Source organism: Clytia hemisphaerica, unplaced genomic scaffold (assembly GCF_902728285.1).
Source record: "Clytia hemisphaerica strain Z4C2 unplaced genomic scaffold, Clytia hemisphaerica genome assembly, whole genome shotgun sequence".
NCBI lineage: Eukaryota > Metazoa > Cnidaria > Hydrozoa > Leptothecata > Clytiidae > Clytia > Clytia hemisphaerica.
This window is the reverse complement of record NW_027103671.1, coordinates 48712-76710: the sequence shown is the minus strand read 5'-3', so window position 1 is coordinate 76710 and position 27999 is coordinate 48712. Positions and strand designations below refer to the sequence as shown.

Below are 27999 nucleotides of genomic sequence, written 5' to 3'. Positions count from 1 at the left end.
CTCTCCTACGCAAATTTTGCGCCCCTTCTGTATACGCTACTGTTATTTGGAACCCTTTTGAATTCAATATGATGATTATATGATGCTATGACAATGATGAGCCCTCCCCATCGGGGAACAGGTCCCACTCATTCCTGCTTTTTCGGTAGTAGTAGTAGTAGGAACGCTTGGGCAATAAACAATCTCAACTTAACTTAACTGTACTAAATTATACTAAAGTTCAAAACAAAGCTAACTGGTCTAACTTGATGATATTTCCATCGGCTTTCAATAGAGAATTTTCCATCTGAAGCAAAACTAAGTTAACTGAAATAGACTCTTCTTACTATATATTAACCAACGGCAACGCAAATGTCTGAGAACCACCATATAATCAACCAAACTAATGTATTCAAAAGAGCCCCCACAAAAAGTACAGTTATTCTGACGTCACTAGGAGTTTGAGTTCGAGTATACCAGTACCAAGAGGTGATGGGTTGATCTAAATTTGGGCAAGCTCACTGGGGAGGTAATTAAATTCGATTCTAAGAATTTTGGCGCTTTTTAACGCCCTATAATACGAGCGAAGCAAGCACAAAAAGTCTGTTAATATTCGGTGTCAAATGGTTGGGGGTAGTTGCCTCCTCTGCACAACACTATACTCTTGTCTCCCGAATAGACGGGGGGGGGGGTCCGAATAAGCAGGGGGTAGGAAAATTTCCTAAATTCTAATAAGCGGGGGGGATGGAATAAGAGGGGGGTAATTTGAAGACAGATTTTTTTAAATTGATATCAATTTCAACAACAAAAAAGAAACTTTAACAGATGAACACGTAAAATAAGAACCAATACTGACAAAAAGGACAATTTTAACAAGTTTAAGGTCTATCTACACTGTAATAAAATATTGAATTATTCGAATTTTATTAGCGGGGGGGGGGTCTTAATAAGAGCGGGGGGGGGGTTGGATTTTTTTTTTCTTAACAATTAGCGGGGGGGACGTCTATCCGGGAGACAAGAGTAGATGATATCTCTCGGCAGATGGACAAGACAAAGAAATATCTGTTGAATGTTAGACAAATTCCACATCACTCAAACCTTGAAACTCGAACCAAGCCAACTTCCATTCAAGCTGGTAAACAATATCGTTCCAACGTTGACCTAACGTTAAACCGACGTTATGGGCGTTAGGTGAACTTCATTTGACGTTGAATATCAGCTCGGAATATAATGGGCTTTTCCAGAAAAAAACCATTTTCCCCCTTTTGAGGAGGTCCATCTCTCTATGGCTGGAAATGCTGTAACTCCCTGGAATTCCAGGCAATTTCAGGTTTAAGCCCCTTTGGAATTTTGAATTTTAGTAGGATTTAAAAAGCAGTTATTTTTGACAGATTTTGTATCTCCCTATGGAATTCCGCCACATATCAAACCTTAACCCCCCTTTGAACGGAAATGGACTTCCTCAACAGGGGGTATACTGCTTTTTTTTGGAAAAGCCCAATCAGATTGTGGAAGACTCACAAATAGAAAGCTTCATCTTTATCAAGTTTGCTACCAGTGGTTGAAGATCGATCATCACCTCCACCATTTAAAACATTGGATAAATTCCTTTCCAAACAATCCCATTCTAATTGTCGAATAGAATCATTATCAAAATCCGATTCTTCTTCATCACTGTATATCGATGAACCATCCATTGAAACGCCTATTGGTGCACCTGAGAGAGATAGTAAACGAGCCTAAATTTAATATGCAGTTTCACATGATCGCCCGTGATCATTTAATAATAAACTAGTTCTAGCCAGAAACAGACTTCCCACACTCTTTCTGCACTCAAACCCATTTTAATGAAATTCCACAAGGCTTTTCAACATCCTACATTGTTGGAGGTCGTCCTTGGAATGGAGCGCGAATTCGGGTAAAATTCAAACTCAAACAGGAAAGGAAATCTAATTTCTTCGAATTATAGAGGGTTTCGAATGTACTCTTGCGTGCTTAATTGTGGGGAGGGATAAGCATTGGGTGGGTAGTCCAGATAAATATCAACAAAATGGGGGGTCATAATTAGGTGCTATTGACCTGATTTTGCTAAAAATCCCTAGGGAAATGAAGAATTTGGGCAAATTTTGGCATTTCATAGCAAAAAGGTCTTGAAATGGGGGGGGGGTCATTATAAAGTGATATAGGGGGATTTAAAAATTTAATTGCAAAATGACCCCCCTACAATTAATCACATAAGAGTTTGTTTCTTCTTGACGGCCACTAGAAATAAATTGAAATAGCAGAAGTTAGAAATAGCCACTGTATATTGATCTATCATCATTACCTGCTTTCTTCAAGAGTATCTCCTTGAGTGGGTCATTACTGATGGAAACACGATCCGAAGAATTAATTCTTATTGAAGGTGTCATATTGTCGTCCATAAAGTACACAGCAGAAATACTGGCCTCGTTCAGATGTGATGATTTAGTAGTAGTGGATAGGGAAGGTTTCATTGCAGCTGTGAAAGTGTTGTAATTGTTGGTAGCTGCCGTGCTATGAATTAAGAAGGAGGTGGATATACTATATCTATATAAAAATTTTTTTTGTAAAATTCGCGAAAGTAAATGACGTAGATTTCTCGAATTTTCGACCTCGCGAAAGTTTGTACTACGCCTAAAGTATTCATTTCAAAGTTTCTTAGGCTTCTTAAAATCCTCCAAAGTATAAGGCCTTAAGTTTGTCAATACATGTAAGGTGTTTTTCAACATTACTGTCGTTCCTTTAGTATGTAAATAATCTATTGAGTGCAAAAATAAACATTCGCCTTTATTGAAAGACAAAACATTTTCCAAAAAATTCTTTCAATACCATACCAATTAGTGATGAAATCAATAATCTGCTGCAAGATTTTTATAGATTAAGGCTTGGGGACACGAGAAGTTTTTTTTCGCGGTGGTGCAATGCAACATGCTCCATCCCACCAACCTGAAACGCTTTCTCGTGTTTCCAACCCATTTTTCTTTCTACCAATAAAAGTGAAATCTGACTTTTGTCCCAGGGACAAAATCAGCGTGTCTTTTGGGTATTTCTCTCACTTTTTGTCCCATGAAACAAAAAAAGAAACAATAGGACACACACTTTTTTTCTTGTGTTGGTGGGATAGACGATAGAGCATATTGCATTGCACCAACGCGAAAAAAACTTGAAAAAATTTACAAAATGACAAGAAAAAAAACCGATATCAAAAAAGTACCTTTTCGAGAATCGATTCTTTGTGAATATGATTGCTGATCCAAGAAACATGATACTAAAAATACTTCCAATCACAACAAGTAAAATAGAACCAGAATTATCTGATGATTTCTTCTGATAAACTTCCTTCCCAGCTCCTGTGTCCGGTAATACGTTATCCGGCATGAAAAGGTGTCCGAAAATATAATAATGATTGTGGTTGCTTTTGACAGGTGGCTTGTGAGTAGTTGTTGTTGGTTGTGGTGCAACCATGGCGCCACCAGATAACATGTGAATGGATAATGGTTTTGATTGGATTAGACCATTGTATGACGAAACTGTGATCTGTTAAGAATAATAATAGAGGAATTGGTTATTCAATTAGTTACTCAAGTAAAAAATGTTGGACTCAACGCAATTAACGCAGGTTCTATGTATTTTGGGGTCAGGGTGGAGTTTTTATAAGGTTTTCGATGATTCGGTTGGTCGTTGAATTTTTAGTCAAAGGATTTTATTACTTTTTCTAAAGAACGCATCATTTCTATTATTTCAAATAACCAATGAATAAAGCATCTTATAAAAACTCCAGCTCATCTAGCTCACTCCTGTATTTTAAGTTTCAGAAATCTTCAAATTGTATTCGGGTCTATCCTCCTCTCTGACTCGAGCAAGGAACGCGACTATATTCAAACAAGAAGCCCAGAGGGCATGAAGGCCCAGCGAATAAAAGTATGAATTGAACAAGACTTGAGTAGCAGAGGGGATTTGAACCTGGAGTCGCTAATACAAACCATAGACGCCTTAGACCATTCGGCTATCTCTTATTTACAACATTATGTAATAATTCATAATATTTAAATCTTATATACAGAGATGTTTTTTTCCTAACACGTGAACAACTGAACTGTTCACATGATAGAGAAATGTAAAAACAACTTTTTTTTAAAAGAACATCTTCCTAAAGAGAAGAAGGTTTGTCACGGTTTGTTACATTGTTTTTCTTAAAACACACTACATCTGTTATGTTCTTATAGTTTTAATAGTTAATTGTATTTTCTCCTTTTATGTTTTTAACCAATAAAGACGATTTCAATTGTTTTTTATTCTGTCAATCATGTTCTAACAGCCAATCAAATCCTTCACAATCTGAATTAGCCTGTGCTTGAATACGCCATATATGAAAACGCGTATCGCCTAGTAAATTGTTACACACTGACACCGGGCAGAATGCTAATGAAAGGCCCAGTACGCTAAAGCTAGCTGGGCCAATTATGGAGAGTCGCTTTTAAGGGTTAACGAGCTGAAAAGAATGAGAGGCTCGGAAGATTCGCGTTACACGTTTTTTTTTTTAAGAAACACACTTTTAAGAAACATGAGGCTCAGAATACCTAAAAACTAAGAAACATCTAAGAAACATGCTGAGGCTGAGAATGAGAAAATAGCATTTTTGCGAAGCGAATATACATGAGCGAAGCAGTTTTGCTATAGTGTGCATGTACCTTTAAGTTCTATATACCCAGGGGAGCGCAAGACGAAAACGAAAATTTAGTTCCCATCTGTTAAATATGGATTAAGTATTCAGATCCCGGTTGTTTTTGTCCAGGTAAGAGGCGTTACAATATCGGTTTGGTAGATTGTATTTAGGATGGCTTCGTCGAGAAAAAGAACCACTCCACGGCGCCGAAAATCTCTGAGTCAGGGCAACTTCCATAAAAGATATTCCGTCGTTCCCGTACATTTTTAGCTTCTTTACTCCCGCTCCATATCAGAAAGCTGATTGGTTCGGAAAACCAGAGCGCGGTCGAAGCGTTCGAATATCAGAAAGCTGATTGGTTCGGAAAACCAGCGCGCGGTCGAAGCGTTCAAAAAACTCGAACTCTCTATCTGCTCTCATGGTGCTCCCTTTTAAGAAGTCGCTGCATTGACTCGAGCATTGAAAACACAGACACTTTCGAACCTTCGAATCTTTCCAATTTCGAATGTTTACTTTTTTGTGAGAAATAAAAATGAAACGTTGAATGTTTTGAAAAAGTTGAAGAGGTGTAAGAGGCTGGTTGAAAAGAAGAAGCTGAAACTGTAGCAAAGAGAAAGAACAGAAGAAAGAAGATGGAAAAGGAAAGCTGAGAAATGACCTGCATACGTGGTGAAAAAACCTTTTTTGCGAAGCGAATATAAGAGAGTGAGCAAAAACATAAACTTGGACTTTTTGCATGCTTTGAAGGGACGAACATATTCAAGTTATGGATAATCTGGAAGAATTTATCCCTCCTCTTATTCAGGCCTATTCAGTGGAAAAGAGAACTGATTGTTTGTCGTTGTTCTTGAAATCTAGACTTGGCTGATCGAAAATATGTGGGCTCTGGTTGCTTGCTGATTATAAATATGCATTTGATGGCCAGGATAAACTATTGAGGAAATATATGATTGTATTAAAAAGGATTTTAGAAATTGCTGGAAATGAAAATGACTTGTAAAATCTCGAAATATGTGTCCATCAACAAATCTTGACAGTTATCAAAACATGATATTTATGATGTACTTTTAACTGTTATAAATTTCTGTGCTACAGCTGATAAGATTATTTCAATGTGAAGAGTTTGCTCCTAAATCAATTGAATTGTAAGACTGTCAAACATTTGTCTCCAGTAGATTTAAGATTAAAAACCCTATAGATTTCTATAGATTTTTTTTGCTTGATTGTTGAAGCAAACCCTGGTTGAAGGAATTGTAGGAATCTTCTTAAATTTCAGTTCTTTTTCTCTGGTTTTTCTTTATATTTATACCACTAATAGTTTTATTATAATTATAGAACTAAAACTTTTGAATTTTTATGTAAATAATGATGTAACTTAATACAATATTTCTAACTTTTAACTCGGTATGGTTAAAGAGTATTTCACATCCCTGTCTCAATAGACCGACTGATGTTTAAACCGGATAGTGCTTGGCCCCGAGGATTCTTTTGTTTTGATTGTATGCTCTAAAATAAAGACTAGATTTGATATCAACATTTACAGGCTTTACATGTAAAAATCTTCGAAGCCATGAATACTATCATCGAGTCACCAATCATTCACTGAGGAAAGTCTGTCTACCCTGGGATTCTAACAAATAAAAAAGCAGGGGGATTCGAATGTTTGTTTTTATTGAAACATTCGAAATTCGAAAGATTCGAAAGTTCGATTTTCGAACACGAGGAATTTAAAACCGGAAGTAAAATGAGTCAAAATAAAAACCAAAATAAAAAGTAATTTACTTTTAAGGTTTAGGTGGAAAAACTTTCCCGAACAAAAGACGCGATTTTAAAATTATCTTCGATTATTACCTTCTTGCATGAGTATTGAGGTGTAATTAACACGAATTGAGAATTTTCGTGTTAATAATTTCAAGGCCGTTAAATTCCATATTTATTCATGTAATGAGAAATCATTTTTGTTTGGTGAGACCCCTATAACGTTAGAAAAAAGAACTTTTCGGGCTCATTCAATACTTTCTATCTTTTTGCTTGCAACTTGCGAATTGAGTGATCCGCCTCGATCGCTTCGCAACTTTTATACATATACACTAGTTTAATGCGTTTTTTTAAGAACCCTCCAATCAAGGTTCCAGAAATATACATACATAACAGTTAGAAACACTTGAGAAAGTCAGAAAATCAATATAGAAGATAGGAAAGTACCGTATATTAGTCAATTAGACTATTGTATTATCGACATGCGTCCTTTAAGCTTGACAAAGTTTAGAAACATGTAAGAAACATTTAAGGCTCAAAAGGCCGATTTCTTAAGAAACATTGAGGCTGCTTGGGAAAACTAGTTTCTTAAAAAAAAAAAAAACGTGTATAGAAGTATCCCAGCTGACACGCAACGTTGTTTCAACGTGTTGTTTCAACGTTCATCTAACGTTAAATGGACGTTGTGAACATTAAATTGACGTTGAAACAACGTTGTGTGCCAGCTGGGATTGTATTCAATGATGTATTAACTTGGTTCCAAGGTTAATGACAAAATATTTTCTTTGTTAAACATACCTTGAAAGATCTCTTCGTGATATCGTTCATATTACTGGCAATAGTCGAAGATGGATTCACCAATTTAATTTGTTTCAAAATGTGAGTGTAATCTTCAATACTGGCAACACCATAAACGATCAATCCTTTGTCAATCGTCTTCAAAGTTAACTTATATCTATGAATATATGCTGTTGGAATTGTCAATTTTTCATGTTTCTCTAAAAGTTCATTGGATATTATAGTAAGAGAATCTACAGTTTTTAAGCATCCTTTAGATATGATTTCAGCATCTGCGCAGATACGCATTCCTTGGTTGTCTTGGCAACCAGTGATTGTTAAAGATGGCTGCTCTCTAGATGTTTGTATAGAGAATTTGTGGTGAAAATTTGAGGATGTAGTGGTTTCAGCTCTTGGTTGTGAGAATGTGATTTTTATTCTACATGTGTTTTGAATTGGAAAAATGTTTCTATTGGTATAGTTGAAGACTAAGAGTTGGTTATGTTCGAATGTCTTTGGTTGGTTATGTTCAAATGTCTTTGGTTGGGTTTTACTTGTAATTTGTTTTGATATTGTTTTGAGACTGGCTGAAGCTTGTTCTTTGCATCGGAATAAACAATCCAGTTTCTGAAAAAAAATGAAACAAATCATCCAAGATACTTAGACATAAAGGACTATAACCATCTAAAAACTATATCAACACATCATAAAACAACATGAAAAATTCTCATTTTAGCCTAGCGAACACGAAATTCCCAAGTTACAAAAAAAGATATAAAAAATAACCATTCACTGGTCTAAATATTGCACTTGCTGGCCCAACGACTCATTAATGGGAATAGATTTGTTAAGAAATCGCCAGCCTAGAATTCAGAATTCGACATAGTTAAGTTGTCATTCACCGGCAAAACGAATTTACTGGGAAATACTAATAATAGTCTTGTTTTTCCCTACATACCTCAGAATCGAGTTTGGTGTTGGTGCTTAAGATGAGTCCACTGATTTGACCATGGAAATAATCATCATATTTGATGCTGTTACCAACCCATCGAGCACCGATGACGAATTTAGGTTGGATATGGCGATCTGGTGCATGTAGATGTGATTTAGAGGATGTCGGCGGGTGTTTGGTGCCATCCAAAGTAAACTGGAGATAAAAATAAAGAAATCATAAATTATCTGGACAAATCTAAACACTTATTCGCGAATTCAGACCGATACAAGACAAGATTTTTCAAAATATAAACATCTCCATCCAGCACGGTCCTACAGAGGTCGGGGTTTCAAGGGTTATATATTATTACCAATTTTCGTCAAAAATAGAATGAAATTCTTTTGCTGAATTCCGTTTTTTATCGTTTCGAAATTGTGCCAATTTCCACTCTCCGACAGAGGATTCAATTTCCGAAATTCCGTGGAAAGTTCCATCGAATTCTGCCACTCCGCTCGAAAAAAGGTCGATTCCACTCCTCCGCCAACCGTGAACCCCCCCCTACAGACTGCTCCCCCTGGACAACTTTTTTTTTTTGCTAAAAGAAATGGATTGGGTGTGTTTAAACTTGTTTTTTTTTCGTTGAAAAAGAAGCCTAAAGTAGGACCATGTTTATATATCTTATCTTTGTAAAGATACTCCGAGGACGTCAGAAGGGATACATGGATTTGTAATGTAGGAAAGTATTTGCCTAATGAATTAAATTGTACACAATAACTACAAAATTAACGACTTTCGTAAGAAAAGAAATAGATCATTTTTTTTGTAACCCACTAACTAACCACGTATACCAATTTCTAATGACTTTTAAATTAATGCAAAATTGCACTCTTAAAATAAAACGAGCTGAAAATATTTCAGCAATTAGTCAATGTACCACTTTAGGTTGGCATTAAAATCTTAGGACGATACTGGGCATAATTAATCTACCTACAACTTTAGACCTTTAAGAAGGAATCTTTATTGCAGTATACATTTTCAAGCTTTTCGGGTTTTCATGGTCCTACAGCCCTTGCCGATCGACAGGGGTGTGCCGCTGAAGGTACCCCCTACCTTTTTTTGCCCAAGTACCCCCCCCCGGGTCCTACAGACACCTATGCTCTAGAGATCAACAAGTGGTACTTTGATGGACCTACCTGGATTATGCATTTAACACGTTTATAATTGATATCTACGTGACGTGACCATTAAACAATCATTCAGAACACAAATAGTGACGATCTATTAAAATTAGTCGTTTGTTTCTTATAAAAAACGTTTAGAAACCAAAATTTCATGCTCTTGAAATGTTCTTTCATATTCAAGACTTCGTGAGCAAAAAAACATCTCCAAAAAATTGAGTAATTTGGCTAAGAACATTGATGTATGTTTATTAATAGTGATTCTTATTGATAAAGATGCTTTTTTTGAGCTGAAAAATTCATTTTTTACAAAAAGTCTGCTGAGCCATCTACTTTCATACAAAAAATCAGAAAAAAACAATGGTCCAATATTTCACTAAGTCCAAAAAACCCTTTTATGGCCGTTTTTTTAGCTGAAATATACCCCAAAATCTTTTTCTCCAAAAATCGGGCTCCGTCACATTTGAGGGTTTATAATTATGCATCTTTATGCAAGAAGTCGTAGAAAATGAAAGAGCCAATCAATCTAATACCTAAGTAATTGATAATGTGCTTATAAAAAAATATCGAATTTGGCCAGTTTTTCTATAAAAACATGCCAAACAACCAAAATTTCATGTCTAAACACTCGTGAGAAAAGAAAAACATCTATCTCATAAAAAAATTGAGTAATTTGACTAAGAACATTGATGTATGCTTATTAATAGTGATTCTTATAGATAAACATGCGTTTTTTGAGCCAACAATTTTTTTTTGCAAAAATCTGCTTAAACCGTCTTTTACCTATGATGGTACCCTACTTTTATGCAGAAAATTAGAAAAAATTAATGATCCAATTTTTCACAAAGTCCAAAAAACCTGTTTTTTAGCCGTTTTTTGGCCCAAATTTGCCCAAAAACATTTTTTTTCGAAAATAGGGTTCTGTCACATTCAAGGGTTTATAGTTATGCATCTTTGTGTAAAAAATCATAAAGAATGAAAGAGCCAATCTCGAGAATAGCCAATACCTAAGTAATTGATAATGTGCTTATAAAAAAATATCGAATTTGGCCAGTTTTTCTATAAAAAAACGCCAAGCAACCCAAATTTCCTGTCTAAACACACATACTCTTCAAAAGTAAGCCCTCTTGAGCAGAAAAAACATCTATCTCATAAAAAAAATTGAGTAATTTGACTAAGAACATCGATGTATGCTTATTAATAGTGATTCTTATAGATAAACATGCGTTTTTTGAGCCAACAAAATTTTTTTTACAAAAAATCTGCTTGAGCCATCTTATACCTATGATGGTACCCTACTTTCGTGCAAAAAATCAGAAAAAAAATGATCCAATTTTTCACAAAGTCCAAAAAACCCGTTTTTTAGCCGTTTTTTGGCCCAAATTTGCCCAAAAACATTTTTTTTCGAAAATCGGGTTCTGTCACATTCAAGGGTTTACAGTTATGCATCTTTGTGTAAAAAATCATAAAGAATGAAAGAGTCAATCTCGAGAAAAAGCCAATCCTAAGTAATTGATAATGGCTTATAAAAAAATATCGAATTTGGCCAGTTTTTCTATAAAAACACACGCCAAGCAACCCAAATTTCCTGTCTAAACACACAATTCTTCAAAAGTAAGCCCTCTTGAGAAGAAAAAAACATCTATCTCATAAAAAAAATTGAGTAATTTGACTAAGAACATCGATGTATGCTTATTAATAGTGATTCTTATAGATAAACATGCGTTTTTTGAGCCAACAAAATTTTTTTGCAAAAATCTGCTTGAGCCATCTTATACCTATGATGGTACCCTACTTTCGTGCAAAAAATCAGAAAAAATTAATGATCCAATTTTTCACAAAGTCCAAAAAACCCGTTTTTTAGTCGTTTTTTGGCCCAAATTTGCCCCCCAAATTTTTTTTTCGAAAATCGGGCTCCGTCACATTTTGGGCATTGCCATTTTGCATCATTGTGCAAAAAATCAGAAAAAACTAATGAGCCAATCTCGAGAAAAGCTGGTAACTAACGGACGGACGGACAAAGGTTAATTTATAGGACCTCCACCGGGGTAGGTCCAATAACAAAATATACGAGGGGTATTCACACGATTATCACAGAAAATTATCCTACCTGAACGTCACAGTTGGCGAAAGATAAAGTAAAGAAATGCCATTTCAGTTCTTTCTCATGAACCTTCCATTTTCGTTTCACCAGGCATGAAAATCCATTCTCTTTGAACGTTTGTGAAAAGCCAAAGGATAAAACATTGTGTGATCTAGAAAATAAAAAGAGATAACAATAATAATAATAATAAAATTATACCAGACTTTCCTCATTTCTTGCTCCTGCCAAGGACACAAAACTATTCAAATTCATACAAGACATAATGAAAAATCAAAACCAGGAAAGAAGTAAGGACAAATGAAGAGGGGGAAACTCCCACTGAAGAGGAACATCATTAAAACAATTTCTAAAAGAATTGCCGCGAATAGGTTGTTGTGTAGGCAGGTGTAGGTACAAATGGACCGGATTAAAGTCCTGCAAAAGTGACGTGGGCACGTGACTTCGAAATTGTCCATAATTTAGTGCAGAGGTAGCTTAGAAATCTAAGCTAGTTTGATTCAGCCACTAGGATAAATCTGATGGTAAGTTGTGGCTGAATAACTTAAAATCCGTAAATATATAAAAAATCTTTAAAGCGCCGAAAACGCTATATTGTCATTAGCCGTGCGGCCTAGCCTTGTGAATACGAGCTTAGTTAACTAGGGTAGTGTAGAGGTACTTTCACTCCTTTATTCTACCACGCCTATATCAATGAGGCGCGAAAGAAAGGTTAAAACGTGACTTTGAAAAGTTTTTTCGTCATATAAGAATCGAATCTGAATCCTTATCAATGGCATCAATATTTTCACAAAACAAGAACTCTTATTTCATAATTTTCCAAACACGCCTATATCAATGAGGCGCGAAAGAAAGGTTAAAACGTGACTTTGAAAAGTTTTTTCGTCATATAAGAATCGAATCTGAATCCTTATCAATTGCATCAATATTTTCACAAAACAAGAACTCTTATTTCATAATTTTCCAAGCCTCTAGTTTACAAAATAGGGACGAATATTTTTATACACATATTTCAAAACAAGGAGATTTTATCCTTGATTTTTGGTTAGGAAACAAAAATCCAAAAGTTTAGCTGTAATCTACCTTTAAAAGATCTTTATTGTCACACCCTGCTCAGTTGCTATGTAGCTCAAACCAATGTTATTGACAACTTTATCCTTATTCACTATGCGAGCATTATAAAAAGGTTTCTTTCCGACCAGGTCAATATACGTAATGTTAAAAAAAATTCGTTTAATCCGAGACTACAGTTATAAGTTGGTTTAGGGAGACACGCCAACTACCAGACTATGTTTAATACGTAGGATGACTAAAATTTTCCGGGGAAACATTCCAAGCGCATTTATGCAATCTTTCCGCTGTTTTTTCCCGGCCCTACCGGAAAAAATACTTTCTACAAATGTAGACGTAGACAAATGCAACAAAACACAACGGCCTTGAGATTGACCGATTCCTTGAAAATTCTGCAAATATTCATAGCTTTAGCGTGCCGGAAGAAAATTTCTATAAATGTTAACAAATCCTGGCGACATACCTTCTCACGTAGAATCCCATATTCTGCCTGTGTTCAGTATCACCTTTAGACCATGAAACAACATATTGTCGGTCCCGGTGATTTTGCACTTGAATCCAACCAGATACGGAGTAAGATGAATACCATGTTTTGGGAAGATCTTTAGCAGGATATCGACTTGCTGTGCCACCGTCAAACACATAATCAAGACTTCCTGAAAATAAAAAAAGCGTTGAATATAAGGTGCTGCTTATAACATGGCGCAGAATCGACGTTGCGTTTTGTGTCATGCGTTGAAATCCGGGGGTTTGACGTCACTTTTTTACGTCAAAAAGAGAAGCTTTTGTTTTGCCTTTTTGATACAGAGGTACTTTGCAGACTCCTATGATTTCAGATATACGATGATTTTTCACATAGCATATTATTGCATATAAAGTTATAGGTCTTGGAAGGTTGCCCGTTGGAGTGAACAAAAAATAGCAACAGGGCTTGTAAACTCCAACGAGCCTCCTTCTAGAGGCTGTAACTTGTACTTTCAAAGTATTGTGGATGTTGAGGAAAGTTGAAGGAATTTTCCGTGACTGGAAATCTATCGGGTAAATTATTTTCCTAGCCACGATTTTCATCCTCCTGATGTGTAAGTTAATCATCGGACTGTGTTGAAAAATGAGAAGTTTAACTATAGTCTATTCGCTTTAATTGTTCACTCTTTTTTGTTACCATATAGAAACCACTCTCAAGGAAAATAATCTAATTTATGCCGGCATGGTTTCTATGTGACAGTAAAGAGTTTACGCACTTAAAAGGAATGCATTTTGATTTTGAACAAAGTTAGTCAAAAAATGGACCCTCCTACAGGTGTATGTGTGTGATTTACTTTATTTTATTTTTATACCTTATCGGGGAAAAAAATTTCGGGGGAAAGAGACGAAAGTTTTGAGGGGGTGACGAAATTTTCCCCCGACGAATTTTTCCCCGATGTTTTATCATTCGACCAAAACTTTTACCCGATTTTTTTATCCCAAACCAAAACTTTTACCCAATTTTTTAAACCCCATCCAAAATTAAAATCTAAATTTTTTACACCTTTATTAACCGAAATTAGTGCTTTAAACGTTGAATTACAAGATCTATTTTCAAGCTAGTGAAGGAAACCATTTCATTTGGACAATTTAATTGGGTGAATGAAAGTGACTAAATTGTAAATTTCGTCGGGGGAAAGTGAAGAAAATGCCTCTAGGTGACGAAATTTTTCCCCAACGAAAAAAAAACCCGACTAAATAAAACTTTGACATTTTTTCCTCAATAAGGTAGCTTACGTAAGGTTTAAGAACATCGTGCGTGTGACAAGGGGATATGCCTTACCACAAAACTGACCAATATTGAATATAAATCTTTCAATAGACTCTAAGTTATAAATCAACGTATTAAACTTAAAAACTGATAATAATCTTGCGAGAAAGAAAAATAGTTTTTTGTGAAATCACGTAAATTTTTTATGACAAATCATTAGAAAACCAACATTGATATAACTAAATTTTCTCAAACATTAATGTTTTTTTTTAAACAGACTAAGCTTGAAATTATTAAGCTTTGTCACTAACTTTAAACCACTTATATCGATAAAACATATGAGAAGTTACCGTAAACCTCAAAACCATACACAGTACTATGTACTATAATGACGGAAAAATAATTCGCAATGAGACGAAAATTTTCCTAGTTATATATGAATGAGAGGCCCTTTTGATAGGAGGTTAACGTTAGTGAGACATTTTTATGAATTCTTATCCCCCCAACCTAACGGTTAAACCTCATCAGCATTATAAATATTTTCATTCGAGCAATCCTGCAAATAATTCTTCAAAAAATAACGAGACTAACCTCGTGGTGTGACTTTCTTCTGTATATGCTTCACATGATGATCTTCTCCCATTTTGAAGACTGGTAACAAAGCTAGATTCGTTTCCAGGCCACATTCCTCATAATTTCGAACTTGATTATACGTCTCTCTACCGCATGGTTTCACATCTAAGGATTCGATGATTTCTGTTGAGATTTTCAAATCTTTGGTAGGTTGACCATGGATAGTTGATGGAAAGGGGATGGACTTTTGGAGATTTGTTTGACATCCTGTTAATGTTATGTCGTTGATTTTGGGGACCAATGATCCGAGCTTTGAATGACCATGAACTGAAAAATGAAATTGATAAAATAAAATCGTTAGTTGATAAAATCTCCCATAAATCTATGGAATATTATAAAGATCTGAACAAATGAATGTCCTCTGGTCATAAAGGTCATTTGTTGTGAAATTGTAAGTTTTCATTCTAATATTGGTAGAAAAGGCCTAATAAAATCAAAAGATTCCTAGTAGAGTTCATTCACACATTCAAACTAAGAAGAGTTTTGAAGGCCATACAAAATTACTCATATGGACCTAAATTCAAGTACTGCATTTTCATTGAGTGATCTGGCTTTTAGCCTTTGAGAAACACCTGACTGCACCAAAATTATTCAAATTGATTTTTACACTGTAATGCTCTAAAAACTAAATTAGGTACCTGTGGTAAGCAAAAATATAAAGTAGCAAGCAAAGAAATAAATTTCCATTTTCAAAATTTTCAAAAAAACTCTACGAATTTCACTCTTCACTCTCTCGCTTCCGAACTTGATCTAAGTTTTTCATGGCTTTATTTTTCACTTTCATCTTTCAATTTCTTTCACACCTCCCTTCCTTTCTTTCTCTTCTTCTTAAAAATATTTGAATTAAAAATTTATAAAGTTTTCTTTGTTTCTTCATAGGATGAAAGCTAGCTATAAGAACAGTATATCTATATTGCAGGAAATAAATAAATCTATAAAATATTAGTATTTCGATAATATTATTGTATTATATGTATTAATAGTAATGAGTTCGCTCGCTTATAGATTTGGCCTTTTTAATTTGAGCCTGTTTGATACGCAAACTGCCAAAATAGGTGACATAACTTTTTGGATAAGAACAGTATGACTAAAGGGGAACTTAAAACTGTTCCCTCGCTAAAAACCATAAGTTTCATAGTACTAAGCGTCTTTGATATGACCAAAAAGTTTTATAAATGAATAAATCATATATTTCATCTGCGTTTTGAACCCTAAAAATGGTTATGTTTAGAAACGCGCTTTTGTCGTCCGTAATTTTTAGATGGTGACTAATATATATGTTTAGAAATAGGAAAGTTCAGTTTCTTCTTAATATCAACCCTACTGCAAGAAAGTGCATTTTACGTATAACACAGCGTAGTGCGTAGTCTACGACCATGTTCAGACGTTACTGTTCCGTATCGTTCAGAAAAGAAACAGTTCCAAAACTAGTGTGAACGTCAAAATTCGAAACGTCAAAAAAGAAGACGTTACAAAGTAAAACAGATCGAAACGGCTTCGCTCCACTATTTTCATCGGAATGGAACTGCTCCGTTTTCTTGCTCCGAAACGTTCCGGAACAAATATGAACACTCTCGATCCGTAACAGAAACCATACCGGAACGATACGAAACCGTAATGTTTGAACATGGCCTACAGCAATGAATTTTGAAATTTCCGTAGATTTCAGGTCTGTTTAGGAAAAGGGTAAACTAGAACCCAGTCCAGGTTGAATGACGTATTATCTGTATAGATATTCTATGGTGTGATTATCCATCCATAGCAAGGCTATCCTTGAAGAGTTTAGTACTTGCAGCGCTGGTAAGGGGATTGAGGTTACGTGACACTGACCTACCTCACGAGCGATGGCCAAGTAATCTAAGGCGTCAGCGCTACAAACCGGGGGTTCGAATAACCGCTCCTTCTAAATGCTACGTTCAGTTTATAAACACTTGGGCCAGCTTACTGTCGTAAAGTCCTAGTTTAGTGAACTATCCACGTAAAAAATATCGACTTTATCTCATTTAGATCACCCAAAAGTCTCATTGAAAGAAAAATTTTCTCACAATAGTTTCTTTTGCAACTAAAGTCTAGCATCAAACTCTCTAAAGAGTCCGTAAGGTCCTAGGGTTTTCGAAGTTGGTTTACTAAATTCTATTGTGAATCGTTTAATGCTCCATATGGAAGATAGGGTGTGTTTCGCAGCAGGTTGTGTTTCTCAAAACTATCGAGAAGGGACAGTAAATAAAAAGACTAAAAGCCAGCCGTTTATTACCGTTTAACCAAATAACGACTATTCTTCCTTGCAAAAATAACTATACTTTCGCAATAAAAAAATAGAAGAGGGAGGACGAAAATAATTTCAAAACATTCAGTATAGAGAAATATTTATTTTTCAGATTGCTAATACAACCTGCATGATGGTCCAGTATATGCCAAAGCTTTTTCTAACACTGGATATAAATTACCACGACGTCAAAATGTCTGTAACCGTAAAAAAACATTTATGTAGCGATGTTAAAATGTTTACTATAATTCAAATCCCTCTGCAATTCGAACAAATAAGATTCCCCGTTTGAGTTCGAATTAGCGAGAGTCAATTGTATAAAATTTGATTAATACTGACCTTTATCATTATTCCATTGCATTCCAACAGAGACAGGGAATACTAATAACCAAGACCATAAGAAACTTGTTGACATCAAAATTCTCAACATGTTGATCAACATTTCAAATCAATAAAACAAGCAATGGGCAAATTTGTCTGGTGATAGATAACGTTGAAGGTGCTCTTCTACAATTTTTTTGTTGATTTTTTTTTCAATTTTTCGATAAGCTGCTAACCGAACTGAAAAGGAAAGAAAAATAAATTCAATATCTTACGTTTTGGATATTGGGAATTATTCAATTTTAGGAGCATAATCACTAGTCCAGCTTTATAACATTGCAGTTTCTAAAACACCTACTAATCCTTACTAGCCTACAAGGGATAAGGCCGCCATATTGGGAAGAACTAACCAGGAACACATGACGTCTAATGTCAGTATCTGCAGGTATGCCAATGCAATGACTTCGTAAATTTGACGCCATTCAACCCTTGTAAACGCCAATCCAACACAATTTAGTACGCCATGAACCCAACCCAACCCCTTATTGGCTGGCACTGGTGGTATTTAGAAAGGAAGAAAAACATTGAAATACCTTATATTTGTATCACAAACAAACTTCTAGAAATTCTTTTTTTTTTTTTCAGTTAACACTACTGTTTGAATAAGAAACAAATAAATTTAATCCTTATCCGTAAACCAAACAAACACAATGTTTTTAAGGTAAACACGAAAACAAAATTCCTGAAAATTAAACATTTATGAGTTCTAAAGGATAGAAGATTTCAGAAACCAAGACATTAACGATTTAGAAAACAAAATTGGAAAGCAGTACTTTGAGCTCAAATACACGTTTTTTTAAAAGAACATCCAAAATTTTTGAACCCTTTGGATGTTTTTAACTTTTTGAGCTTTAAGCCTAAAGATGTTCTTAACATGTTCTTATTTTCGCCATTTTTGTCAATTTTACTAAGAAATTTGGGTGTTTTTGATTCCACAAAGCCTTGATTCAACTTGTTCTTAACATTTTGGCCAGTGAAGCCGTATGTTCTTATACGTAAATGCAAAACAAGTACCATGGGGTTTGAGAGTGTCGTGACTGGAGAATAAAGCCAACAAGAAACACAAACACAAACAAGAGAAATAAAATGGAAACCAGTCTGTACCAATCCACACTAAAAAGTCTGTTATAAATGGACGCTAGCATGAGATAGTATCGAGTATATACACCCCCTTCTCACAGACCCCGTAAGATTTTTTTCAGCTGCTGGAGGTAAAAATAACGGACCAAAACTCGATGGAGATTGATATTCCCATTTGTTTTAGGGCTGGGGATTTCAATTCGTTTGTTTTCAAGTGAGGATTGGTTTATTTGATTATTCTCAGTTCGGACAAAAATTGGAGGATAATTTTCCACCGGGACGATATTTTCAACAATTTTTCCAGTGGGTATGTGAGAAGAGGATGTGTATATAGCAGAGATTACAGTCATTTACAGCACTGTATTTGGGTACAACACTGTATCCACATTTGAATCTCGATGAAAAATCGCTAATGATAGACGCCAATTCAAGTCCATACAACTAAAAAGATACTTTAATAAATTTAGTCATAAATTAAAACCAATAAAATAAAAACAATCTCGATAAACATGTGTAAAAATGGCGTCCAAAAGATTCGATTCAAAATAACATTCCAAGAGAAAGATGAACGACAAAAAAAGGACAACCAAAGGAAAGGTTAGTAAGAAAAAAAAGAGAAAACCATTTTAAAAATATATTTCAACAAAAACCAAAAATCTAACCAAAACTGGAATCCAAAAAAACAACAAGAGGAATGAAACCTAGCTTAATATACAACAACAGAAGCATGCTTTCAATGCGTTTTCACTCAACGTTTTCAGTTTTAATTAACACGGAGAAAGGGATAATTGTAATTTGGTGCGCGTCATTTTACACAATGGTAATTACGTGAAACAATAGGCTTTTGATCCAATTATATACTGTTTGACGGAAAGCAATACATGATTTTTTCTTACACAGTTTTAATCGACCAGTTTCTAAGTGCTGTCAATAAAGAAAATAACTTTACTGCAGAGAAATCCACGAGCCGTTCTCGATAGGGGTCTGCCAGTAGTTGAGAAAAACAATTTTACAAATAAATTTAAAATCCTATTTCAGTTTGTCAGTCAAATGGATATATAAAGCACCACAGTTTCGGCAATTTTTGAACAAAAAATACTCAAAGTTAACAAAAAAAAAAACTTTTGAAACGAATACAGTACAACGGGAAAAAAAACTAACTAAAGTGCCGAAAAGAAAACAAAACTTTTAATCTCGAAAATATTTTGATTTCTATCTCCAATAAAAAAAATGCAAGGTATTTCGACACACGTTTGTTGATAATTCTGTGTAACATCATATATTATGTTTTTGTCATATTACTGTCCAATATTGTAATATGATACGTGAAGTAAAACGGCAATAAAGTAACGAGAAAAGATCCTAATTTACAATTAATACGATATATGTATAACGCTAAGAGGGATGACAGGAACTGTCAACAAGTGGAAATTCTTAGAGTGTGTCATATAGTATCATATATTATCAAAACGCGAATCACTATTACTGAGCTAACAATGCATATTCTCTATTACTCGTTAAATTGTATGAAATGGGGACATTGCCAACGAAAGAGCTGAAGTTATCATTGTTGTTAATACTGATAATGATAATACCCATGTTTCCATGGCGAGCGTGTGAATAAGTTACAAGAAAAATATTATGAATTATTAGCTCAAATGGTTCTAGATTTTTGTCTAATCGCAGAATCCATTTTTCTGCTATTGTAAAATGCAAAACATCTTGATTGGTGCTAATGACCGATCTTGAAAAAAACAATCTTTATAAGTGGAGTTAATCGATATCGATAGAGAACTTTCAGTAGGAAGTTCTCTTCCTCAAAACGAGGTCCAATTTTCCTCAAAAGCAACTTATTCTGTCATTCCATCTAATTTCTGAAAAAGTGATATCTCGACTTTAGAATAATAGTTAGACAAAAATACATGGCGATTTTACTCAAAACCAAAGAGGGTTTCTTCAGGCAAAAAATCTCAAACCATTAGATTATCCCTATAAGCTAAAAGCCAAAAACATTCAAACCAAGAAAGAAATCATATCACCAACGAAACTTGACAAGGACAAAACTGGTAAAGCGACAAATCCACACAGCGACAAAACTAAAAATGAACAAAAACGACAAATTTAAAAAACCAAAAAAAAAAAACTAAAACCGACAAACAGATAATCTTACAATTGACAATCGAAAAAAATACAAATTTAGCGTAGAGAAAACCGGTATGTAAGTGAATTTAAAGAAAGTTGAGAAATAGATGCCGGATAGATGAAGACCATAGTCTGACATACAGAAGAGTCAACGTGAGAAGAACCTTATAAAATCAACAACCCAGTCAACCACAAACTTCATAAAATAAAAACAACTCTTCCATTTTGACACTAACAAGATAAAAACAAGCACGACGGTTTATATTTCAAAAAAGTTAATCTAAACCGCCAATTCAAATATTTCATAAACACCAGAACTATCAGTCAATCCCAAGCATTGTCAGTTTAAAAGACTTTCGCTAAAATCTTATTAAAGAAAGCTTCTTGATGTCTCTATCTTTGTCTCTACTCACAAGACTTTGTCATCAGAGTTTACACGGTTTTTTATAAGAAGATCGAAATGTTTTGAAGCCTTCGGATGTTCTTAACTTTTAAGAGATTAAAAGCCTAAAAATGTTCTTAATTTCACCACTTTGTGCGATTTCTTAAGAAATTAGATGTTTTAGAGTCCATAAAGGCTTAAAGGTGCTCTTAACAATGGTCTTAATGTTTTAGCCATCTAAGCCTTCTGTTCTTATATAGTTTGTTCTCATAAAAAACGCGTACTGACAAAATGCTACTACTCACTTATCATAATGTGGTAATTCCCCCATTTCTTTATGACACTGATAATCTTTATATGAGCTTATCATGAAAGATGAAAAGCAAATTACCTTAAAATGGATAAACTTTCTCATTCCCGGGGAAACATTCCTCGCTCATTTCCGGCATTTTTCCGCTGCTTTTCCCGGGATACCGGCAAAACAGATGCGTACGAATGTGGAGACAACACCAAACGGACTTGAGACTGACTGTCTAACAAGTTGAAGTTACTTTTGTACCTTCTCAGAGTGTTGGTCTGGGACAAGCTGGAGTTCTTATTTGATTTGCTTGGCCCTTAACATGTTATAAAAACAATCTTGTTACTTTTTTTAAAGGACGCGTCATTTCCATTATTTCATGTGTCCAATTAGTTAAGTATCTTATAAAAACTCCAGCTCATCTCGTTGGTCTGTTTCTGTTTTATAAAATGGAAATCAGGGAGAGAAATTAGGCAAAGAGTTTTGCCTGGATTGAGAAAGCCCTATTTATGGTATCATATAAAGTCCCTCTCGAACTGGAAGACAATTTTATGGAAAAGTTTTAGTAACGGTTGAATGAAACAGAATCGTCTATAACAATTGCTGTGACTAAAAGGTTTCAACTCTCCCTTGTTTCATTCTTTTCATTTTAAGGGGTATAATAAAAAGCAAAAAGGCGCTCCCCATGTAGATTAAAACACGTTAAGATCTGTTAAAAGCTGAAAGATTTCAGTCTCTTCGACAGCTAAACTTCTACTATTTTAATATCTTAGGCAGTCGTCATTTAATTTAAAATTGTTCAAATTACAAGACCCTTTTCTACTTTTTTTTTATCCTTATCCAGTACGAGCAGCAAACTTAAACTCCGCAATATCATAAACTTTCATTACATTACCGGCTATCCAATGGAAAACGTTGTAACTTTGAAGAATGGCTATAAAACAAAGTATTTAAAAAAATATCCTTCCGTGACTACTGTTTCAATATTCTATCGAAAAAAGTATATAACTCTATGTATGCAATAAAACGCTATCAATGACTCTACTAACAACAAAAGTCAGAGAGAAAACACGAAAAAATAATATGAAAGAAAGTTCGTTAATCGTCAAGATGACATTAAAATTCAAACAGAAAAGTTCCCCAATGTTATTTTTTCGTCATCGTCATAATCAGAAAGTCGATTGTTTCTTAAAAATCAAAACAGACCTCTCCACTTTTATTTGATACTCCTACCAATGTGTCACTATACTGTAATACAAAATGATGCATACAACAGGCACTCTCTTTCTTTAATACACGTTTTTTTTATATAAGGAACACGTTTATAAGGAACTCGAGGCTCAAAATGGTCCAAAAAATAAGGAATTGTTTAGGAACTGCTCAGGCTGAGAATAAGAAAACAAGTTTTAAGGAACAGTAAGAGATGGTTATCCAAACTTAGCAGCTATATAAATAAGGAACTCGATAAGGAACTTTGAGGCTGAAATTATCTGTAAAAATAAGGAACTCCAGGCTCAGAGCAAAGTTAAGGTTCCTTATAAAAAAAACGTGTAGGAACAATTTGGCAACGATGCTAACTGATTAAGTACCAACAATCCGCGTAACTTCAAATGTCAAAAAAAAGTTCAAGAAAGATTTCAAATGAGAAGAAATGTTAATCTGGACTTACTCAGCCGAGGTAAAAAACAGGGCGACATGGGTCACGGCACTCCTAGGTACAACCGAAAGAATTGGTGTTTTCATGTGATGCCAGTGGCACTTAATGGGTTATTAGTGCCGAAAAATAAGACTAATTAGGAAAAGCTCTAAGCCTGAGATGTATACATTTCAAGCAAATTAAAGATGCTAAAATATTTGAAAATGGAGTATCATTTATCGAGAAGCTATTCAAAAATCTTACCCAAAAATAAGAACAAAAATACGAAGTTTGAATAGCCGAAAAGACCTAACGAGTTTTTAAAAAACTAATTCAGTCGTACCATAGAATTCTATGGTCGTACTAACAGAATAGAGCTCAGGAGTAGTATAAAAAGACATCAACTGTATAATAATTGTTCCCGTTTCATATCAGACACATATTTCATATCAGGATAGCGTCTCCCTATTGTTAGATTATGCTGATATAAGCAAAAAATGTTTGTCTTTTCCTCTTTCTGACCAATCTCGCTCCACATCCGTGTCAATCAAATGTGAAAAAGTTTGTGGAAAATGATGAGTAAGCAAACGATATCACTCTTATTATAATCATTTAAAAACAAAACCTTTAAAGTTCCATCAAATCATTTTGAGGTTCAACAATTTCGTATTACACTTCGCTTACAAGTAGGATACAGGCTTACTTACAGTCAATACATATTGCAATATTTGATTTTGAAACAAGAAAAAATCTCAGTTTGATTGAGGTATTTCTATTTTTCTGTTAGTTTTTTTTTGAAACTAGAAACCTCTTTTACTCAAACTCAATACACGTATATTTAATTTTTGAATAAAAATCAAAGCATACTATATACTTGTATTGAAGAAAAGAAACAGTTTTTAGTTATTGCATGTGTAGAAAATTAATACCAAAATTAATACTGCGGAGAAAGCATCATAAATGTTTTTCTTATCATTGTGTAAGAGCGTAATTTCTCTCTGGAGCGGTCCTAACCCGGTTAACAATATTCCTTTTTTCTAAAGTAAAGTTGATTTTGAATGGTCTGAATGAAACTATTTTTGTCCAATGTGTTCTGAGAGCATCTTTGAGCTAGAAATTTTGATCTGTTCTAATCAGATCTTCGAAAATTAATCAGCTGGAAATATGATGTGTTCTGGTGAAACAGGGGTATAATCAAGTTCATCTACCGTGTTCTTGTTGTCGAGACAGGGGTATAATAAAGAGAAAATTGATGTAATCTTGTTGTCTAGTAACCCTAGAAATTTTCAAAACACATCTTTCGTGGAGCAAAACAAATATCTTACAAGTTTATCTTGGCCGGCTGCTTCTGTAATTTGTCCTTACCTTTTTGTACATAAATACAAGCCTTACCAATCTTTAATTGAAAAAAACAAAAGGCGAACATATTTTCAGCAAAATACGCAAATCCGGCATGATATTTCACAATTTAAACCATCTTTAAATGTTAAAGACCTTGTGGTATAAAGACGGTACTAAATACTTCCACATCAATTTATGAAACCGAAACTTTAAGGTATCGTTTCGAATCTATTTTGAGGTTTATTTATTTACGCAGCCTTCCTTTCTCTATTCCTAAAGATCATCAGCAGAGCCTTGGCTACACACAATCGCGTGATGGATCGACTAAAATTCGGGCAAACTGGGGAGGCAATTTTAGAAGATTTTGATCTTTTTAAAAATAACGCGAGCGAAGCGAGGACAAAAATTTTGGGGTACTTTCTCTCTTTTTGGCCAAAAACTGGAATATCTAAGGTGTAAAAGAGCAAAGGGGCACCGAAATTTATAATCAGACGACACTTAAAACCCAAAAACAAAAATTATGGATCAGTTGACTGATAATAACTATAACTATTGATCATACTTAATAGACAGAGTGGTGAGAAATATACGCATTGACCTCAGTTTGATAACGAACTTCGAAACTGAGGAGTAATGCGAGATTCGAATTAACTACTTTCCCTTTAGTCCAACTGTTCTATCGACTTTCAAGTCCACACTGAAAAAATACATTCGGGAACAGTGTCGCTTTTTTAACTCGATCACTTCAGCAAGCACGTGTAGAATGAGACGAGCAACATCAAATTGATATGCCATTTTAAGGTCAATGCGCAGGTATATAGGCGTTGGTACATTATGATCCTTGTCCTTGTTGATACACGCTTTTTTTTTTATAAGAATGGTGTTTTTTCATTTCATCATGGATATTCTTAACTTTTTGGCAAAAATCATCGAAAAATATTCTTACAGTATTCTTAGGTTAAGATCGAAATTGGCAATCCACAGGTTAAAATGCATTAAAAATGGCATTCTTAGGTTCAGTTGCTTAATTCTATGATGGCAATATTCTTACCAAATTCTTAATTTTTTTGCCATTTTCATCATGGACATTCTCATAAAGTGTATTCTTATAAAAAAAAAACGTGTAATTAGGGACGAGATGGAGTTTTTACAAGCTCTTATTTGATTTGGTTGGTCGTTAACCTGTAATAAAACAATTTTGTTACTTTTTCTAAAGAACGCGTCATTTTTATTACTTCAAATGACCGATTATTAAAGTATCTTATAAAAACTCCATCCCATCTGGGTGATTATGGTTAACTATTATCAGAAAAGTTCAGAACCGATCCTCACAAACATCTGACATCCACAATTCGAAAGCGATAACCACTGTAAAAATATAACCATTTTGGTCCCTCCACAACATTGCAAAAAAGGTTAAATTATATTGGGTGGACTCAAAACCCTCCTTAAGGAGTCTGACACTCAGAGTGATATTATTAACCTGAATTGTAAATGAGACTTTGAAATGATAAATCATGCATAAGTTTGCTCAATCAAAATCCCTAACAATGACCTATTTACGAAATATTCTATAGAAAAAGAATTTGAATCGATTACTTACTTATTAGTAATTCTCATTATAATTTCTTCAAAAAAGAACTTGAAGTTGAATAATGAACAGACTAAATATGAAAGGCTCAGATTAAATTTAGACTTGAAAAATAAAATGTTCTGCTTTACTTTAGTACATAGGCAACTCAAAATACCAGTATTTGGCTAATGCAAGGATAATACTTCAATACACCCCTTCTCACAGACCCACTGGGACTCCGCCGTCCCACTGAAAAATTTGCCCAAAACATCGTCCCCGGTGGAAAATTATCCTCCAATTTTTGTCCCCACTGAAAATAATCAGATAACCAAATCCTCACTGCAAAGTATTATGTAATTTTTTCCCATCCCCACTGAATTTTCTCACTTGAAAGCGAATGAATAGAAATCCCCAGTCATAAAAAATACGTATGGGAATATCAATCCCCATGGAGTTTTAGTCCGTTATTTATATCCCCACTGGCTGAAATAATCCTACCGGGTCTGTGAGAGAGGGTGTTTGAATCAGATTGAAAAAAGCAAGTTACATGACCAAAGAAGTAAAGTTAAAAGAAAACAGTGCTTTATCATATCATCGCCCAGAATCGTACTCAAAATTATCGGTATCTTAATAATTGGTCGAAAAATATATTCTTTCCCATGCTTAAAATATTATCAATACATACATACATGTAATAAATAGTATTTCACTCAAGAAAAGGTAAAACGAAAGTCACAATAATTATAAGTTCATTTTTTAGTGAAAAACTTTTGTGGGAGGATAAGAAGGGAAAGAAAAAGACTGAAATATTCGGAAAAGAGGGTAAGCAGCGTATAAAAGAAACAAAAATATATGAAAATAGAAACTTTATAGTTTATCGGTAGAAAAATCGTTGGTAAAAAAATGACAAAAAAGTCATTGATGGCGAAGTTATTAGCTGACGGAATTTTTCACCGACGAATTTCCTAACGATAAGGTATTGGATCATTAAATTTCACAGAATTCTAATTCCTATTCTGGTGGCCAAAACAGAAACTCGTCAACATAAAACTTAGGAAGTCCTGGAAATGCCCAAGATTTCCATTCCACCAGGGGTGGGTAGTTGTCCAAAAGGGGGAACGGGGGTGTGCCGTCAGGGTACCTTTTTCACATCCATGAGTCCCAAGTAGGGTCGAAAAAAACACGAAAATCAGTCCCTGGTAGGATAACTTTGGAAACTTTAGAATTTGGGGAAATGGAAAATGTAGACAACTTTGGGAAAAAGGTGAAAATCTTTGAAATATTTTGGAATCTTAGTCTAATCAGGGTCTGTTTGTTCGCAAATTTTGGGAAAATTTTCAGAAAACGAGTCACATGTAGGGTTTATTTTTTGAACCTCAGCGGCACGAACCCCCATCGGTCGGTAAGGGAAGTACCCCCACCCCGGGTCCATTCCCAGCTGTTTTTCATTATCTTAATTGATCAATTGATCTTAAGAAATTCAAATCAACAAATTTACTTACCAAGAAAAAGTTTTGCAATCCCTATGCATTCAACGAAGGTTTTCAACAACACTGAAAAATACAATAGAAAAACAATATTAGAAACAAAACTATACTCCAAACCAAAGAGAGGAAAAAAGTATTCATCATGCACGAATTTTCGCATTTCTAATCAAACTAAGTACCGTCGTTTTGTATAAGATTCCCACTTCCGCACTAAGATTCCTTTGCCACTTTTCTAGCAGAAAAAGACCAGAAGTTCGGAGTTGATAATAAGCTTTGTAAAATTAGGCAGTTTCGCGAGTAAACACAAGATTTTCCGTACCTTTAGAAACAAACCCTTTCAAATCTCATCCGGTTATCCCGGGTAAAATAGCGAAAAGATTCTGCGGAAATTGGAATCTTATACAAAACGACAGTATCAGGGCAAAAAAAGTAAATATACCACTGAGCGAAAGCACCATATCTCAAGCCATGAACCACAATGCTATGATAAAAGAAGATAAATAAAGAGTTAATCGATCGATTAATGGAGAAAATGGATAATAGCCTCATTATAAGTAATT

General features: G+C 34.6%; 1 protein-coding gene across 2 annotated transcripts; it reads right to left on the bottom strand.

Moving 5' to 3' along the window:
* Window positions 1–21: 21 nt before the first annotated feature.
* On the bottom strand, window positions 22–27938 carry LOC136803343 (calsyntenin-1-like). 2 transcript variants are annotated; one of them, XM_067060057.1, is made up of 11 exons: window positions 27879–27938; window positions 27455–27505; window positions 17459–17680; window positions 14812–15120; window positions 12949–13141; window positions 11424–11568; window positions 8160–8348; window positions 7223–7828; window positions 3215–3537; window positions 2306–2514; window positions 22–1696 (listed from the first exon to the last, which is right to left on the bottom strand). In XM_067060057.1, the coding sequence occupies exons 3-11, from the start codon at window positions 17559–17561 to the stop codon at window positions 1497–1499; spliced, it is 2277 nt and encodes a 758-aa protein (XP_066916158.1). In that variant the 5' UTR covers window positions 17562–17680; window positions 27455–27505; window positions 27879–27938; the 3' UTR covers window positions 22–1496. The 2 variants fall into 2 exon arrangements, with proteins under 2 accessions (XP_066916158.1, XP_066916159.1); XM_067060058.1 differs by lacking the exons at window positions 17459–17680; window positions 27455–27505; window positions 27879–27938 and adding an exon at window positions 15492–15605.
* Window positions 27939–27999: the final 61 nt, after the last annotated feature.